General features: G+C 41.0%; 1 protein-coding gene across 1 annotated transcript in view; it reads left to right on the top strand.

The window, feature by feature from the left end:
• The window catches only part of vwa8 (von Willebrand factor A domain containing 8), a 150,854-nt gene that overhangs the window by 126,574 nt on the left and 5,080 nt on the right, over window positions 1-19,200 (top strand). The window contains exons 40-43 of the mRNA XM_085766068.1: window positions 5,108-5,216; window positions 11,125-11,250; window positions 13,135-13,293; window positions 17,944-18,042. Of these exons, the coding sequence (XP_085622194.1) occupies window positions 5,108-5,216; window positions 11,125-11,250; window positions 13,135-13,293; window positions 17,944-18,042 (493 nt within the window). The remainder of the gene's footprint in view (window positions 1-5,107; window positions 5,217-11,124; window positions 11,251-13,134; window positions 13,294-17,943; window positions 18,043-19,200) is intronic.

The raw sequence follows: 19,200 nt of genomic DNA, 5'->3' as shown, positions 1-19,200 counted from the left end.
ATTCTTTCTAGAATTTTTAAACTTTTTTTGAAGAATTTTACCACTTTTTTCTAGAATTGTTTTTGAGAAATTTTACTACTTTTTTCTAGAATTATTTTTGAGAAATTTTACTACTTTTTTCTAGAATTGTTTTTGAGAAATTTTACTACTTTTTTCTAGAATTGTTTTTGAGAAATTTTACTAATTTTTTTCTAGAATTTTTTTTACCTTTTTTTAACCACTTTTTTCTAGAATTTAACTTTTTTTGAGAGATTTTACTACATTTTTCTAGAATTTTTTTAACTTTTTTTTTTTTAATTTTACCACTTTTTTCTAGAATTGTTTTTGAGAAATTTTACTACTTTTTTCTTGAATTTTTTTACTTTTTTTTTTTTATTTTACCACTTTTTTCTAGAATTGTTTTTGAGAAATTTTACAATTTTTTTGTAGAATTTTTTTTTTTTTTTTACCACTTTTTCTTTTTTTAAATGTTTTTGGAGAAATTGCACCACATTTTCCTAGAAATGTCCCTACAATATTTCCACAAATTCACACCACTGACCCTAATTTGAACGTACAATACATTCACTTAAAAACAACAAATATTTCTGCTGATTGCGTGATTGGATGAGAGGCAGCAGGAAGAGGAAGTGAGTAGATCTGATCTGAGAGCAGCTGAACTCCTGAACTTCCTCAAAGTGACAAAGTGACAAAGATGGAACGAGTCGTTGAAGAAGAAGTGACGACTGTTACACAAGTTGCGTTGGTTACGACGTGTTGATGTGTTGATAGTGTTACAGCAGGACAAACACCACAGTGAGTGTGTGTGTGTGATGGACAGATGTTGGACAGATGTTGGACAGATTGTCTCGTCTTCTCTGGCTGTGAAGCTGCTGTTTGTCCAGTGAGAGGAGCAGTTGTTGTTGTTGTTGATGTCTCTCCCTCTTTCCCTCTCTCCTCTCTCTTTCTTTCAATTCAATTTTCAATTTACCAAGCTTTATTCGTATGACTTTCAGTACAATATTGCCAAAGCGTTACAAAAATGGAATAATAACACATACAACATAAATATAGTACACAATACGACTAGGGGTGGGCAAAAATATCGATATGGCAATATATCGTGATACTTTATATCGCGATATACGCACTTCTGCTCCGCGAGGTGTCACTGTACTGCTACCTCAGACAGTGTGTTGTACATGCAAATATGTTGTTGTAGCTTGCACTTGTATAAAATGGCATGGATAATTTGAATTACATTGTTTTGACTCAGTTTGTCCCATGAATTATCACTGTCATCTGATGTACATACAACTCGGATTTTAAGATGCATAATGCCTTTTACATTTTTCAGTGAACTATGTAGAATATCGTAGAATATCGCAATATATCGCAAAATTTGGATATCGCAATATCATATCGTATCGTATCGTGACTCAAGTATCGTGATGCGTATCGTATCGTGAGGTCCTTGGCAATACCCACCCCTACAATACGACAGATATATAATAATAAAGATGATACTAACCAACAGTGTAGATATCATTTAGCAGGTAAAACTTTCTCTCTCTCCTCTCCTCTCTCTCTCTCTTTCTTTCCCTCTCCTCTCTCTCTCTCTTTCTCTCTCTCCTCTCCCTTTCTCTCTCTCTTTCTTTCCCTCTCCTCTCTCTCTCTTTCTCTCTCTCCTCTCCCTTTCTCTCTCTCTTTCTCTCTCTCTCCCTCTCCCTCCATCCCCCCCCCCTCTCTCAATTCAATTCAATTCAATTCAATTCAATCAGCTTTATTGGCATGAACAGTAATGTGTTGCCACACTGCAAAAAATCAAATATCTTAGCAAGAACATTTGTCTTATTTCTAGTCAAAACAAATCTCATTCTACTTAAAATAAGACTCATCACATTAAAAAGCAGTTTGTTTTTAGACACTTTTTACTTCTTTCAAGCTGATTTTCACTTGAAATAAGTAGAAAAATCTGACAGTGGATCAAGTTTTTCTTTCTTATTACAAGCACAAAGAACTTGCTTTCACTGGCAGATTTTTCTACTTATTTCAAGTGAAAATTAGTTTGAAACAAGTGAAAATGATCTAAAAACAAGTTAATTTTTAGGTGATGAGTCTTATTTTAAGTGGAAAGAGATTAGTTTTGACTAGAAATGAGACATTTTGACAAGAAATAAGACAAATATTCTTGGAAAGATTTTGAGTTTTTGCAGTGTAGAATTCATACTTAGTACAATACAATGCAATTTTATACAATTAGATATAAATCCTTGCATTAGTGATGTCATAGTGAGTCCCTCAGATACATACAGTATGTAGCTGCCAGAGGAGCTGCTGTCCCTTCACCTAGACTGACACTTTCTCTTCTTATTTTCTTCTCTATTTCCCTGAAATGAGAGTTTCTTATTGGAGAATACTTAGCATAGTCACAGTCACTCTCTCCCTCTCTCCTTCTCTCTCTCCTTCTCTCTCTCCTTCTCTTCCTTGTTTATGTCAAGGTTCAGGAATTTAAAGGAAATAGCTCCGGCCACCGGCCAGAGTGTCTGCTCACCACGTACACACACACACACACACACACACATGCACACACTTAGGAATGTGTGGAAAGCCACCGCTGTGTGTTCCTCTGTGGGTCGACACCATGTGTGTGTGTGTGTGTGTGTGTGTGTGTGTGTGTGTGTGCAGCTCTGAACACTCTGTGATGTGAGTGTGAGGCGTTAAAACTCAATCATTCCTTCATTTATTTGTCGTTTTATTCTTTATTCTTTCTTTTTTTCCACCTGGCTTCATATCCAGAGACTCTGACCTGGCAGCTCAGCTCTGTGTGTGTGTGTGTGTGTGTGTGTGTGTGTGTGTGTGTGTGTGTGTGTGTTTATGTGCATTGACCTTGTGCTGTACCTCTGACCTGTTCCAGTCCTCTGCACACTGCAAAAACTCAAAATCTTACCAAGAATATTTGACTTATTTCTAGTCTAAATGTCTGATTTGTCGTCAAAACAATCTCATTCTACTTAAAATAAGACTCATCACATTAAAAAGTAGCTTGTTTTTAGACACTTTTTACTTATTTCAAGCAGATTTCACTTATTTCAAGTGAAAATCTGCTTGAAAGAAGTAAAAAGTGTCTAAAAACAAGCTACTTTTTAACGTGTATGTTCTTATTTTTAGTATAATTAGATTTGTTTTTGACTAGAAATGACATTTTAACTAGAAATAAGACAAATATTCTTGGTAAGATTTTGAGTTTTTGCAGTGTGCAGATCTTCATCCTGCTCTCTCCCTGGATGTTGAAGCTCTGCTCACTTTCCCTCTGAGTCATTTCAGACTCTTTTCTCTGAATCTAAAACCACAAACAGTCACAACTCCATTGTTTCCCCCCCACATTCAAAAAAGAAAAAGAAAAAAAAATCCTTAGCAGAGGTGACAAAGTGCAAAGTTAGCAGCTGGACCGAGTAACCACGGTGACCACAATGAAGGGAAATCCAGCAGGGAGAAGTGAAGTTAACACTGGTGACTTCGAAGCCTCGGCCTCAACGTTCCTGTGTTGTGTTTGTCTGCACGACACTTGTTGTTTTTCTTGGTTTGTTTCGCTTCATATTGTTTCATATTTTTAGAGCAGGTGTGTGTGTGTGTGTGAGGGGGCGGAGCTCAGAGCTCAGAGCTTAGAGCGACCTCGTGCAGATTGCATGGCTGATGGCAGCGCAGTCTGCACGATATATCTGTCTGACCCTGCTCTCATGCACGCACACAGACACACACACTCACACACTGCAAAAACTCAAAATCTTACCAAGAATATTTGTCTTATTTCTAGTCAAAATGTCATTTCTAGTCAAAACTAATCTCATTATACTTAAAATATGTATATTTATACATATACATACATAGTTATACATAAAAAGTAGCTTGTTTTTAGACACTTTTTACTTCTTTCAAGCATATTTTCATTTGAAATAAGTAGAAAAATCTGACAGTGGAGCAAGTTTTTCTTTCTTATTACAAGCACAAAAAACTTGCTTTCACTGTCAGATTTTTCTACTTATTTCAAGTGAAAATTAGTTTGAAACAAGTGAAAATGATCTAAAAACAAGTTCATTTTTAGGTGATGAGTCTTATTTAAAGTGGAAAGAGATTAGTTTTGACTAGAAATGAGACATTTTGACAAGAAATAAGACAAATACTCTTGGAAAGATTCTGAGTTTTTGCAGTGCATGCACACACACACATGCAGACACACACACAGCGGTTGGTTGCAGGCTGTGACACATAAACCCAGCTCTCCTCTGCTGTCTCTTTTTGAAGTCGCTGCTCTGTATCTGTGCGGCGGTCGGTCGGTCACGGTCTGGTTGTCACCAAAAGTTTCAAACACCTGGCAGAGATTTGCCCCCTCTTCCTCCCCCCCCCCCCCCCCGGCCGGTGTAGTCAGAGCAGCGACTGAACACCTGAGGTGGATTCTGTCTCTGTGTGTGTCAGATATTTTTGAAGTACCTGCACGGTGGGATTATACATGCTGATAACTCCAGCTCAGCCCACCTGTCCTGTCATGTCTGCAGGTGTGTTTTGGAGGGAACACACACACACACACACACACACACGCACGCACACGCGCACGCACACAAATGTCGCTCCACATTTAACAACGCTGACCTCTATTTCAGTTTTTCTGCAGGTGTCCTTTCTGTTTTTACTCTTTCTCTCTCTACACGACCTTTAATATAGAACCTAGAGCTGCTCTATAATCACACATCGACCTTTATTCTGAAGGACCTTTAACGCAAACATCTACCTTTATTCTGAAGGAGCTTTAACACAAACATCTACCTTTATACTGTATGGAGCTTTAATACAAACATCTACCTTTATTTTGAAGGAGCTTTAACACAAACATCTACCTTTATACTGTATGGAGCTTTAATACAAACATCTACCTTTATTTTGAAGGAGCTTTAATGCAAACATCTACCTTTATTTTGAAGGAGCTTTAACACAAACATCTACCTTTATACTGTATGGAGCTTTAATACAAACATCTACCTTTATACTGTATGGAGCTTTAATAGAAACATCTTCATTTACTCTGTATGGAGTCTAAACTCTCTCTCTCTGTGTGTGTTTCCTCTCTCAGGCTGAAGGAGATCGACATGAGTGAGTACGACGCCGGGACGTACGAGCGTTTCTCCAGCGCCGTGCGGAGACAGGTTCAGTCTCTGAGGATCATCCTGGACAGTTTACAGGTCAGTTTCTCTCACACAAATACTGTACACTCTCTTTTTCCTCTTGAAGTAGAAACACTGAAGCTTTAAAGGGACAATGAGGAGTTTTGGAAAAGCGAAGTGTTTCCACACTACATTTATGAGCCTCCGCACCGTGAAATTCTTTGACCGGCGCAAGACAGACTCATGTTTTCATTCATCAAGAATTAAAGTCAGAGGTTGGAAGACGATCAAATACCGTCGTAGTTCCCACCATAAACGGAGATTTGGCGGCGTTATTCTCATGACTCGCCACGAAACCGAAAGTAAAGAAAGCTGGTCGGCTCGCCCAGCATTTCCACCACCACTAATAATAACAAAATAACGATAGAGACAAAACCATAGATTTATCTAAAATGGACCATTAACAAGTGGTAACGTAGATTCATCCACATTAAAGGGACGAGGAGTTTCTATTCGGTTATAAAAAAGTCTCATATTAATGTGGATGAATCTACGTTACCACTTGTTAATGGGTCCATTTTAGATGAATATATGGTTTTGTCTCTATGGTTATTTTGTTATTATTAGTGGTGGTGGAAATGCTGGGCGAGCCGACCAGCGTTTATTTACTTTCGGTTTCGTGGCGAGTCATGAGAATAACGCCGCCGAATCTCCGTTTATGGTGGGAACTACGACGGTATGTGATCGTCTTCCAACCTCTGACTTTAATTCTTGATGAATGAAAACATGAGTCTGTCTTGCACCGGTCAAAGAATTTCACGGTGCGGAGGCTCATAAATGTAGTGTGGAAACACTTTGCTTCCCAAAACTCCTTGTTGTCCCTTTAACGTGAGACTTTTTTATAACCAAATAGAAACTCCTCGTTGTCCCTTTAAAACTCGATCCAACTGAACCATCGTCGTCGTCGTCATTGTTGTTGTTTCCACTCGAACAAAAGTTCTGGGGTCATAAGTTTGCTCGGTGATGATAAGTTTCCTTCATACAGTACTACACGTGACGGTTTGGGCAGGAAGGAGGGGGGGGGGGGGGCGCTGTCCCTCCGGAGCCTCCTGATTGGCTGAGTGGATGAAAAGCCAGAGCGTTGGGAGCGTTGGGAGCGTTGGGAGCGACGGCTACAAATCCAGGATGTGATATTGTCTCCATTTCATTATTTTGGTTTCTACTTTCCTCCCTTTGTTTGAGCGTCTTAGGGGAAATGTGCATTCAAGATGGGGTTTGGTGTGTGTGTGTGCGTGCATGTGTGTGTGTATGTGTGTGCGTAGGTGTGTGTGTGTGTGTGTGTGTGTGTGTGTGTGATTAGAGGAGAATCGTGCAGCACGCTGCAGTGATTACAGAGCAGCCTCTCTAAGCCTCGCTCTATTATTCTCCTGTCCAGGTGTGAAGCTCTGTTTGTATATGCGCTCTGTGGTGTTTGTGTGTTAGTTGTGTTTGTGTGTTAGTTGTGTGTGTGTGTTTGTGTGTTTTCCATCCAGGTGTGTGCAGCTGTGCCAGCCTGCGCCTCCTTTGAACGTATTGTTTGTGTTTGTCCCGGGGGCCTCGGGCCTTTTTCCCCCTCTGTAAAGACCATGCAGATTATACCAATCCCAGCAGGCCTCGTGTTATTTCTATCATACCTGAGGAGTGATTTAAGACACGCACACACACAGACACACACACACACACACGCACAGACACACGCACAGACACACACAGACCATGTCATAGCTGGCACTGATTTCTGAGACCATGACGGTGACTTCATGTCAACTTTTCCTACTGATTAAAATATTCTGGAGCTGAACTCACACGTGTTTGTTTTGAGTGAGACTCCAGGTGAGACAATAAGCCGTTTATTTGGTCGAACTATATGAACGGGAGCATTTAAAGGTCCAGTGTGTAATAATTGTGAAGGTTTATTGGCAAAATCTGAAACTACTACCCATGAATATATTTAGTATAAGTGTATAATTGCTATAAAATAAAATGTGTGTTTTCGTAGCCTTATAATTATTCTTTAAGAACGCTGGATGTCACGGTTTTACCCCCGATTTTACACACTGGAGCTTTAAATATCTTTTTATTTCATTTTAAATCAGTTTTAACTTTTTTATTTAGTTGTCGTCTTGAGCGTTTTAACTGGTTTTATTTGTTTTAAATGTTTTATTTTACTGTCTAAAGTTTCTCTACGGTACAATAATAGTAGCCTGAACCTTATTCACATGAAGCTACCTGTGTGTGTGTTTATAAACATGTTAACGAGCTCCAGGTGGATTGTTTATAAACCTTAACGAGCTCTGGCCTCAGGCTCAGAGGTTACCACAGCAACTTGAGGCGGTTGCCAATGACGACAGGGGCCCCCCAGGCTGAGACAGACAGAAACGAGGAGAAAAAGAGCGATTTTCTGCCTCTGCACTGGTCGCACATTTAGGCTTACTGTGACAAAACGGTAGCTCCTATCAGAACAAAACACAGACCATCAGCACTGTAAGGACTTCCTGAACGATTTGGTACGATTTGGTGTTTCTACAGTAAATATTTTGCAGAAACGTGCGATTTTAAAACAGGGGTCCGTTCTGCTTCTCTCAGAAAATCGTTGTATTGGAGTCAATGAGGAGCAGAGACAGACGTGGCCGCACTTAGAGGCTGTTCATTCAAATTCTGTAAGTCTCTCTGATATTTTGAGCACATGGTGAGAGACAGAACAAGTTTGCGTACAAACTTGGAGAAAATCATGTGTGTAGAGTGTAAATTGTGTCCAAGAGGAGTGTGGAAAGAGAAAAAATCTGGAATTTTTTTAGGCTCTCTCCCACTCTGACCGATGATGTCACGCACTCTGACACGAACATTCCATGCAATACACACCCATTATAATCTCATAATTTCTCCAAAAATGGTCATGGTCATTGATCAGGGATTGATCAAAAACTATATTATATGAGTTTTGTAAATATAAAATGCAGCGTATAAAAATATCTGAGCTGGTGCATCTTGTGATGTCAAAAAATACTTTAAAAATTAGAGAAAAAAGTGGTAAAATATCGAGAAAAAGTTTTTCAATTCTAGAAAATGTGGGAAAATTAAAAAAAATAAATAAATAAAAATAAATAAATAAAAAGATTATTAAAAAAGTGGTGAAAATTTCTCAAAAATAAAATAATAATGTTTTTTTTTTTAATTCTAGAAAAAAGTGGTGAAAATTTCTCAAAAATGAAATCATAATGTACTTTTTTTAATTCTAGAAAAAAGTGGTAACATTTCTCAAAAAAAAAAAAGTTTTAAAAAATATTCTAGAAAAAGCTAAAAAAAAAAAAAAAAAAAGTTAAACATGTTACAGAAAAAACATTTGCACTCAACCTGACCTGGACACTGCTGTCAGAGTGGAGCAAGATGAAGGGGAGGGGAATCTGTTGAACCTGAATATTTATGATTCAGGAGCTGTCTGTTATTGGAATAGTAATATATAGTAATATTTATTTATTTATATATATATATATATTGTGTGTTTTGTATGTCTGATTCAGGCAAAGGCAAATTTGTTAATACACAACATTGTGACACACACACGTACACACAGGTCAGTAGCCATGTTTCCATCCAAAGTGATTCGAATTACTGGGAAATGCGCATTAAAAGAAATTCGAATCATGTGTGTTTCCATCTACGGACTTTGCACCCCCCCCCCCCCCCTCCCGGCCGGCCGGCCGGACGGTCTGATTTGAACACATTAGCGCGATTTAGCGCATATGTTTATTACCGTCATAACGCGACCCGTGTGTGTGTGTGTGTGTGGGAGAGAGAGAGAGAGAGAGAGAGAGAGAGAGAGAGAGAGAGAGAGAGAGAGAGAGAGAGAGAGAGTTGCGCCGCCCCATACTTTATTAATGATAAACGCTGGATTCGCTGGTTGATAAGTTTGGTTTTTACTGAGGAGGAACTATGAAGAACTGTGCAGTAGGCCTAATCACATATGAAGGTGTGTGGGGGCTTTTATTTTGCCGTGGCGATGCGCCACAATTAATTAATTGTTGTGTGACAGTGGAAACCCTGATGTTGTCTTGTGAGTGAACTGCAAACACGGGAGTAGACGGGGTGAAAGTGCGCTACGTCACACTTGATTCGCATACAGCTGTTTCCATCCCATTCGAATCAACCAAAACCCGGCCATAGCGAGCGTATTTCATTTTGTGCGAATCAGAGGATTTTAATGCGAATCACGGCGTTTCCATCATCATTTTCCAATGCGATACATCTCGATGCGCATCTAAACAGCTGATGGAAACGCACCTAGTGAGAAGTAAAAAGCACAAGACAGATTATATAACAGATGATGTCATCATTAACATGGTTGAATGGAGACAGAGGAGAACCGGTCCAGATCTCATCTCATCATCATTTTCTACTCTGTTGTTCCTCAGGTTGTGTACATCGTGTCCAGCAGCTCACTACACACACACACACACACACACACACACCCTCCTGTCGGCCAGCTCTTATCTGATCTGTGGTGTGAAGTCATGAGCTCTGTGTTGTGACGCTGCTGTGTGTTTCTTGTTCTTCGTCCTCTGGGAGCAAACTGACCACGGAGAAAGTGATGTTATACTTCCTCTGTAGGACACACACACACACACACACACACACACACACAGAGGCACACAACACACACACAGCTCACCCCTCCCTCATTTCTTTTGTTCAGAGGGTGGGTGTGCACGGGAGGAAAGGAGCTTATTGGGGTTGACAAATGTTTGAAACAGCAAATACAAAAGCCTGATTATTGGTTACAAGTTGTTATTGACTCAATTCAATTCAATTAACTTTATTAATCCCGAAGGAGGAAAATTTCATTACTGATTGAAATAGTGAATTAGCTCCTGTTTGATCAATATTAGCTGCTTAGATGAGGATTTCAACACTGTGCAGGAGCTTTTATTTGTCCAACACTGGTTTTGACAGCAACCGTGTGTTAATGAACCAAGTTTCTGCTTTTAATGAATTTGTTAATTAACGTCATTAACAGCGATTTGGCAAAGTGACATGTTGTTAACGAGGAAAGTTCCTGGTTAAACACAGTAATAATAATTTAAAAAATGATAATAATGTGTTTATTAACCTGCAAAAAAATATGTCATAAAACTGTGAAGACGTGTCGAGGTTCTGGTTAACAGGAGAGACTTGTCACACCGTAACGAACCAATCAGGACTCAGTGTTGTTTAGAAATCAGCTGTGAACAGCTGCACATTCACCACGCTATGAGATAATAACACAACGTTACCACACAGAGTTGTTTTAGAGGGAAATACAGAGACTGTTGATGAAAAACTGTCCCTGAAGGCAACGCGCATCAGCGGTTTTGCATTAATCTACCTCTAAAACACCTCCGTCTCATAGCGTGGTTATTGTGCAGCTCACAACTTGTCCACCAGAGCGTTGTGGAGTTGTTGGGTTGTGTATTTGATGAGTTTGATGAGGGAAACCAAGAAATCCCATAATGAGCCTCCGTAGCGTAGCTCTGAGCAGCTCACGGCTCTGCTCCGCTGTTCTAAAAATAGCTTGCACCGACAATTAAAGGTAACGAACCTACTGCTATTATGACTATAGGGATTATGGCAATGGGCCAATTTGCCAAAATGTTGAACTATCCCTTTAAACTTCATCTGTTGGTGCAGCTCAGAGTGTGTTGAGTTGAGTCCTGCATCAGGTCGGTTTGTTTTTTTATTTCCTCCGACAGCTCCACCAAAATGAACTCATCCTCCCAGGACGGACTCTGAGATGTTTGTTTATAACATAACTTGTTCTCAAACTGTGTGTGTGTGTGTGTGTGTGTGTGTGTGTGTGTGTGTGTGTGTGTGTGTGTGTGTGTGTGTGTGTGTGTGTGTGTGTGTGTGTGTGTGTGTGTGTGTGTGTGTGTGTGTGTGTGTGTGTGTGTGTGTGTGTGTGTGTGTGTTTTAGGCCAAAGGGAAGGAGCGCCAGTGGCTGAAGAACCAGGCCCTGGGAGAACTGGACGACGCTAAGATCATCGACGGGCTGACGGGAGAGAAGGCCATTTATAAACGCAGGGGGGAGCTGGACCCAGAGGTGTGTGTGTGTCTGTCTGTGTGTGTGTGTGTGTGTGTCTGTCTGTCTGTGTGTGTCTATGTGTCTGTGTGTGTTTTGCTTTTTAAATTTAAACCCTGCGGAAACACTGCCACACCTCCAGAGACTCACACACACACATAATTTTGACCTCTATCTGTCAGACGGGACATTCCAGTGGTGTGTGTGAGATTATTATTACACCCTGTGTTTCATGCTCACACACACACACACACACACACACACACACACGCACACTGACACACACACATGGATGGAGAGAGTTTCCCACACTAATCACACAAACACACACCAACCATAATACACACACCATGTTTCTGCTGCATAGTTCTGGTCCGTCAAATATTTACACCCACTTTTGAAATTCTGCTCTTGTTTTCACTGTGATTTAAAGGACGATTCCGGGCAAATTCAACTCGGGGCTGTATGTTCCTAACATTTTAGGTCTAAATTATAGAAGGAATCTGAACATTTTCAGTTTAATTGCTCCTGTTTTGCGGTAGTTGTGTGTCTGTCCCCGCTTCCATCCATATTTGCCAACATTGGGTTGTGAAAAATAGGGAGATTTTTTTCAGGTGTGCCTATATAAATTGTCGTCATTTCTTGCCTTGTATTTTAAACCTGATGAAGGAAACTTGTTCTGAAATGGTTGTTTCTTTGATTATTCAATAAATGATTCTGTTGTTTACCATTGAGAACAATGAAAAAAGGAGCAGTTTTAATAGTTGAAATGACCAGAAGGCTGATCAAGGGCGACCCTGTAGGCGTGCATACCTGAAGATGCATCTGTAAACTCAGAAGGAGTGAAGAAAAAACTTGTGATTTTAACACATAAATGAAGCATTCTGGTGTAGCTACTCTGGTACCCCTATAACAAATTACATCAAGACAAATTTCTATGGCTAACAAATAAACATAGAAAAAACAGGAGATAAAGTGCTACATAATCAACGTTATATGAGCAAAATGAACAAGAATGAGAAAAAATGGAGAGAAGAACATGCCGCCGAACTGCGTCCTAGATAATTACCCTAACTGTGCGGTCACACCTAAAGCTTCCAAAGCGTCACCAGACGAGAAGTTGAACCCTGGTTAACTTTAGGGTAATTAGCTATGACGCGGTTTGGCGGCAACCTGTCAGGATAGAGACGTCCTTCGACTCCCCAATGACCAGCGCGATCCAACTTTGACGTCAGTCGCGTGACGAGCGACCGAAGCGGCTGAAAATATTTGCCGTTTTGGAAGCTGTCTTGTCTGAAGCGAAACCCTCGAGCGTTTCTGATGCTTTGGAAGCTTTTGGTGTGAACACAGAGTAAAGTTAAAGGGATAGTAGCATTTTTTTAAAGTGGGGTTGTATGATGTACAAATAGCCCCTAAGTACCAACTCACGTATCCCTCCGCCCAGGGTTAGCGCCCGCCGATCAGCAGTTGGTTAGCTCCAAATAAAAACTGTGTTTTTCCTGCACTTTGAAGGGCTGGAAAAAATTATATTATAGCGAACAATGGAACTGTGTATTTTTTTTCAGGTAAAACCTCTTTTAGGCTGTGAAAATAGGCCGTTTCTTTGGGTCTGTTCACAACACTGTATGTTGTAAATCTCTGGGCAGGGCTATTATAGGCTGGCGTTGCTAACGGGAGGAGTGCAGAGAGTCTTCTACTGCAATTAAAGTACTACAGGATACATACTAAGGATAGGATACATACAGCCGAAAACAGTTGTTTGCTGCTTTACCACTGTTTTAAATGTTTAAGTGTGTCTTTGTGTCTCTGTGTGTGTGTGTGTGTGTGTGTGTGTGTGTGTGTGTGTGTGTGTGTGTGTGTGTGTGTCTCTCTGTGTGTGTGTGTGTGTGTGTGTGTGTGTGTCAGCTGGGCAGTCCGCAGCAGAAGCCCAAGCGGCTGCGTGTCCTGGCCGACGTGTCCGGCAGCATGTACCGGTTCAACGGCGTGGACGGCCGGTTGGAGCGCTCCATGGAGGCCGTCACCATGGTGATGGAGGCGCTGGAGAGCTACGACCTCAAGGTCAAGGTGAGAGGAGGAAGCTCCGCCCCCTTTTACTCCTCACCTGTCAATAGGCCTATTTCACAAGATTCTGAAGTGACGTCATACAGGGTAAATCTACGTCCGGTCCGGTCAGCTGCGGCCAGAGCGATTGACAGAGTGGCAACACTTTTCATTCAAACAAACTAATACGACCGCCACTCTGAAAATTTTTGTACAGCTCCGCTCCGAGTCGACAATCAGAGTCTCAAGATCAGTATCCAGGGGTGACTGCATTATCCCCATGCGACACTCCTCCTTTGCACAATCTGCCTTTTCATGGACAGCCATCAAATAATGGAACAAGCTGCCTGAAACCCTGAAAAGCAGATCAAACTATTTAAATTTTTCTCATCATTTAAAACAATGGCTACTGGAGAACCAAAGTTGCCAGCATGTTTAAAAGCAGGGCACTTGTTACTCAGTCTTTTTAAAAAAAATGTATCTTAGTATTTCTCAATGCACTCAATCCATGAAATTATCTTAAAACCTTATGGAATATGAACTATGGAATTCTAAAATGTTTTATATATATTCTGTATCTTGTAAGACTTAGCTTTTCTCTCCATTGATCATATAGGATAGATAGGGTACACCTCTCTCAGGTGTGTTGCATTTGATCTGGTCTTTTTAGATGTGGAAACTGTTTTTTTTTGTATTGTCTATGTGCTGTCTACTGTCTATTTGTGTATCACTCTTGTATAGTAGTTTGTGGTCTGCGTTTCTTGTCTGTTTGTAATATGTTACATGTTGGGACTGCAGATGGAAATTAGCTATAAACATAATCTGGTGCAACCATCTTCTCATTTTCTGTAAATGATTAATGTCATTGCACAATGTCCCCTAAATAAACTAATAATAAAAAAAAGAACAAAAGATTTCATCAGTGAGACTAACATTAATCTCCTAAAAAAAAAGTTTAACCAGTCAGCGGTAAACCTCTAAAAACCTGTGGATAAAGTTACCTGAATGTAGCCTACGAGCATCTGCCTACTAGCCCCCGGTCGCTGCTCCCTTTGCATTTCTCCCAAAACAAGCTAACAGGCAACATCTGGATAAACTGACAACAGGCTGCGGATTTAACGGCGATGTTCTCGCATTAAAGAATATTAAAACTTTTAGCAGCTTTAGGCCTACTGCTGCTGAACGGCGATAGCGATGCTAATTTGTTAGCCCGTCGTTAGCATTAAGCCAGCGGACGTTATGCTCAGTTAGCATTAAGCTAACGGACTTTATGCTTAGTAGTGGTACTGGCTGTGTGTGGTTTGAAGGTTGTTTCAAATAATGTGGGTTTGAGTGAACATCTTTGATGATTAAATACATATTGCTGCTTAATATGTTTCATGTATGTCATTATTACAGTAGGCTAATGATTAGCCGCTAATCTTCCATTTGGACAGTGACAAATAAAACCTTGAAGCAAGAAGATTTTGTTGGAGAACTGACATTGATATACAGTAATTCAGTAACGGTTGTAAACCAGTGTACGGTTTAGTTTTAATATTTTGCCGTTCAAAAGCAAGCTAAACAAAGTCTTTTCCATCATCTCTTCGTATAGCCTACCCTGCTAGAAAAACCAGCATGGAAATTATGCTGGTCTATGCTGTTTGTTTTTTTTTAGCAGTAGCCAAAACCCACTTCTTTCTCAGGTCTTTCTTTCGGAAACTCATGGAAATGCAAGTACGGCTGTTTTTGTCTTGAATTTGTACACTGAGGCAGAGCCAGTCTATTGAATATTCTCAATGTTAGAAATTCTCTGACTGAGGTACGCAGCAGAAGCTTTTATTTTTGGATTCAGCCTGCCCTTCCGCAACCGGAAGTAGTTTTACCCTGTAACGGAAACCGGAAGTACCTAAACCTGGAAGTCGTGAAATAGGCCAATCAGCCAATCAGCTGTCACCAGGGGGAGTGATGATGTCACTGGAGTGGTTCACATGAAAGAGGATGAAGGCCTTTAGCTGGTTTATGCTCGACGCAGTCGCGAGTGCGCGAGGCTTGCGCGCCACAAATGACGTAAACGCGTGTCGCGCTGTCGCGCACCTCCAGGATTTTGAAACTTGGCGCACGCCACGCGAGTGTCACTCGGTTCAAAATGGATGAATTTGAGGGAAGACTGGCTGAGCTGGTACGCTCTAGCATTTGTACAACTCGTAATTAGTTATAATATTAGTTACTCGTAATTAAAGTTATAAAGACCATCAAATGACCCAGAACTCGAGGAACTATGCAAATCCGGTCCCTCCTCTCCTCCATGTGCATCTGTTTACAACAAGCCGGCGAAAAATCAATACATGGAGCGATCGATAACGTTATATAACGTCTACTACACTGATGTTGCAAGGACGGTTGGTTTTCAAATCATGTGGTTAACTATCACAATTACAGCGGAGCTTTTTAATTAAGGTAAATAGTAGAGCTACAGGAGAAATCCTGCTTACTTCTTCTCTGTTTTTAGTTGCTTCTGCTACTTCCTATTGTGTTTTTTATCTACCGCCCCCTGTCTTTGCTACGAATATTGCAACGGTGAATGCGGCAAGTATAAACGCCTGTGCACTCTGCCGAGGTGCGCGCGCCAACTGCCAACGGAGCCAGGCGAAAGTATAACCGAGGCTTTACACTGTTCTCCTTTGATGCTCTTTGACCTCTTCTTCCTCCTCCTTCTCTTCTTCCTCCTCTTTCTCTTATTTCTCTTCTCCTTCTCTTCCTCTTCTTCCTCCTTCTCCTCCTCTTTCTCTCACCCCCCCCCTCTCCTCCTCCTCCTCCTCCTCCTCCTCTACCTGCTACTGTCTCTATCTCTCTGTCTCTGACCTATTTCATGAATGAAACATAAGAGGGGGGGTGAGGGGGGGGGACAGACTTCTTGGCCCCTCGGTGACACTGAAGCCGAGCTACTGATCACATATCACTGTCACACACACACACACACACACACACACACACACACTTCCTCACCACATGTCAGTGTAACACACTTCCTTTGCGTAACACAGCTTACATAAAAGTGTGTGTGTGCTGCTTGCATTCATTACATTACATTCTAACAGTGTGTGTGTGTGTGTGTGTGTGTGTGTGTGTGTGTGTGTGTGTGTGTGTGTGTGTGTGTGTGTGTGTGTGATAGTGGCAGTAAATAGAGACGTTGTGGTGCAGTAGTTTATAACTTTGTGTCCTATTTATTTATTCATCCGAGCCGCCACATTAACCATCGGAAACAGCTGAGAAGTTGATTAAAAAAAAACCTCTGAACTTTAACTTCACTCATTTTAAACTTTAATATTAACTTTAAAAGGAAACGGAAACTAAAAAAAATTAAAAAAAATAAAATTAAAAAAGAACGAACAGAAGAGGATTTTTTATTTCTACCCGGCAACAGTGACATCACGTGACCTCCACAGTCATTACAAATAGCAGCGTGGAGCCGTCGGTCTGAGCCGCTCTGATGTCAGCAGCAGGTGAACGGGAGCGTTGACTGTGTCTTTAAAGGGATAGTTCAACATTTTTGGCAAATTGGCCCATTGCCATAATCCCTATAGACCAGAGCGGCTTTTTTATGCAAATGAGAATGACTGATGCATCCTGGGTAATTTAGATGCGTGACCCAGACATACGCGTAGATGTCTGGGTCAGACATTTCTGGCCACTGTGTGGAGTCATTGATCATTGTGGGAGGTTAAAGGAGCATACCGCTAGATTAATTAATTGTAATTTTTCAAGATAGCGTGAACGGTGGGTTTCAAAGAGGGTGTCAAAATAATTATGAGACATAATGCTACAAAAGAAACACAAAATAAAACATTCAAATTGATTGTTAGTTAGTCTACGCTCCATCAAAACACAAAAAGCCACTGAGTGCAATTTAAAAATGCCGGGTGCTGCCCCTAAATTACCCAGGATGCATCAGTCATTCTCATTTGCATAAAAAAGCCGCTCTGGTCTATAGTCATAATAGCAGTAGGTTCGTTACCTTTAATTGTCGGTGCAAGCTGTTTTTAGAACGGTGGAGCAGAGCAGAGTTTCCCTTCATCAAACTCATCAAATACACAATCCAACAACTCCACAACGCTCTGGTGGACAAGTTGTGAGCTGCACATTCACCACGCTATGAGATAATAACACAACGTTACCACACAGAGTTGTTTTAGAGGGAAATACAGAGACTGTTGATGAAAAACTGTCCCTGAAGGCAACGTGCATCAGCGGTTTTGCATGAATTTCCCTCTAAAACAACTCTGTGTGGTAACGTTGTGTTATTATCTCATAGCGTGGTGAATGTGCAGCTCACAACTTGTCCACCAGAGCGTTGTGGAGTTGTTGGATTGTGTATTTGATGAGTTTGATGAGGGAAACTCCCAAAAGAAATCCCATAATGAGCCTCCTCTGTAGCGTAGCTCTGAGCAGCTCACGGCTCTGCTCCGCCGTTCTAAAAACAGCTTGCACCGACAATTAAAGGTAACGAACCTACTGCTATGACTATAGGGATTATGGCAATGGGGCCAATTTGACAAAATATTGAACTATCCCTTTAGAGAGCATCTTTAAACTTCATCCACAGAACCTGCACCGGTGAAATGTCGCTGTCACTCCATCATCTGACCTCTGTGATGACCTCTGACCTCTGACCCCCCCTCTCTCTCTCTGCAGTATGACATCGTCGGTCACTCTGGCGACGGCTACGACATCGAGCTGGTCCGAGCCGACCGCGTCCCCAAGAACGACAAGCAGAGACTCAAAGTCCTGAAGGTGAAGAAGACTCGCTCAGCTCTGACTGAGAATCTGATGGAGAGAAACACAAGTTTTACCTGCTCAGTTTATTTATTGTTGTTGGTTTTTTATTTTCCGTCTGTAGTTTTGTACCTGGGTCAAGGGAGTAGGTTTGATTTTGACTTTGGTGGGGACACAAAAGTGCTCCGAGGCATCGCTCCTGAAAGTTGATGTTTTTTGCATTTGCAATCATAGTTTTATGTTATGTAGCTAGGGTAACTAATGAGCAACTAATGAAAGACAAGAAGGCAATTTAGAAGAGTTCTCAGTTACTCTGGCTGAAGTCAACTGTGCATCATCATGACTAACACATCCATCGTTATTTAACCTCACCTGTGAATTTCCAGCCTCTCCTCCATCTCCTCCTTCTCTACCTCCTCCAGCTTCTCCTTCTCTACCTCTTCCTGCCTCTCCTCCTTCTGTTCTAGCCTCTCCTCCTCTACCTCCTCTGGTCTCTCCTTCTCCATCTCCTCCTCTACCTCCTCTGGTCTCTCCTTCTCCATCTCCTCCTTCTCTACCTCTTCCTGCCTCTCCTCCTTCATCTGTTCTAGCCTCTCCTCCTCTACCTCCTCTGGTCTCTCCTTCTCCATCTCCTCCAGCCTCTCTACTGTCTGTCTCTGTCACCTGACAAAAATATGTTGATGCAGGACATATGAACAGATACATTAGGGATACAATGATCATAGAGTTTGATGGTACAGTTATTGCCTGAGGAAAAAGGCTTTTACTTTCACACACTTATGTGTAATTTATTCACCCAAAAATATGGATGTATAAAATGACATGAGCATCTGGAATCTGAGGTTGTTTTGTAGGCCTATTTTCCTGACCAATGTTCTTTATTTTTTTTAAATAACTTTAAAAAAGTGTATGTTTGCCATTAAATATAGGCTTTTATTCATTATCTGTAGCCTATTGTTGAGGCTCTACAGTTAGATACCCTTGAAGTAACTTACACTTTGACTTATAAAGTGTCTTGTCCATTTTCCTTTTCTTTGACATCCTTATTACCAAGCACAGACCCACAGGCAGAGCGCACACACGCACGCACGCATGCAAACAAACAGACAGACAGAAACACAACTGTAAATGACACCACTGATGTTAAAATCCGTTCAGCTAACGTGACCCAGGCAG

The sequence above is a fragment of the Trachurus japonicus genome, chromosome 21, assembly GCF_045865225.1.
Source record: "Trachurus japonicus isolate A0001 chromosome 21, Traja_1.0".
NCBI classification, from domain to species: domain Eukaryota; kingdom Metazoa; phylum Chordata; class Actinopteri; order Carangiformes; family Carangidae; genus Trachurus; species Trachurus japonicus.
The sequence above is the reverse complement of the archived record's forward strand: the minus strand, read 5'-3'. Positions and strand labels throughout refer to the sequence as shown.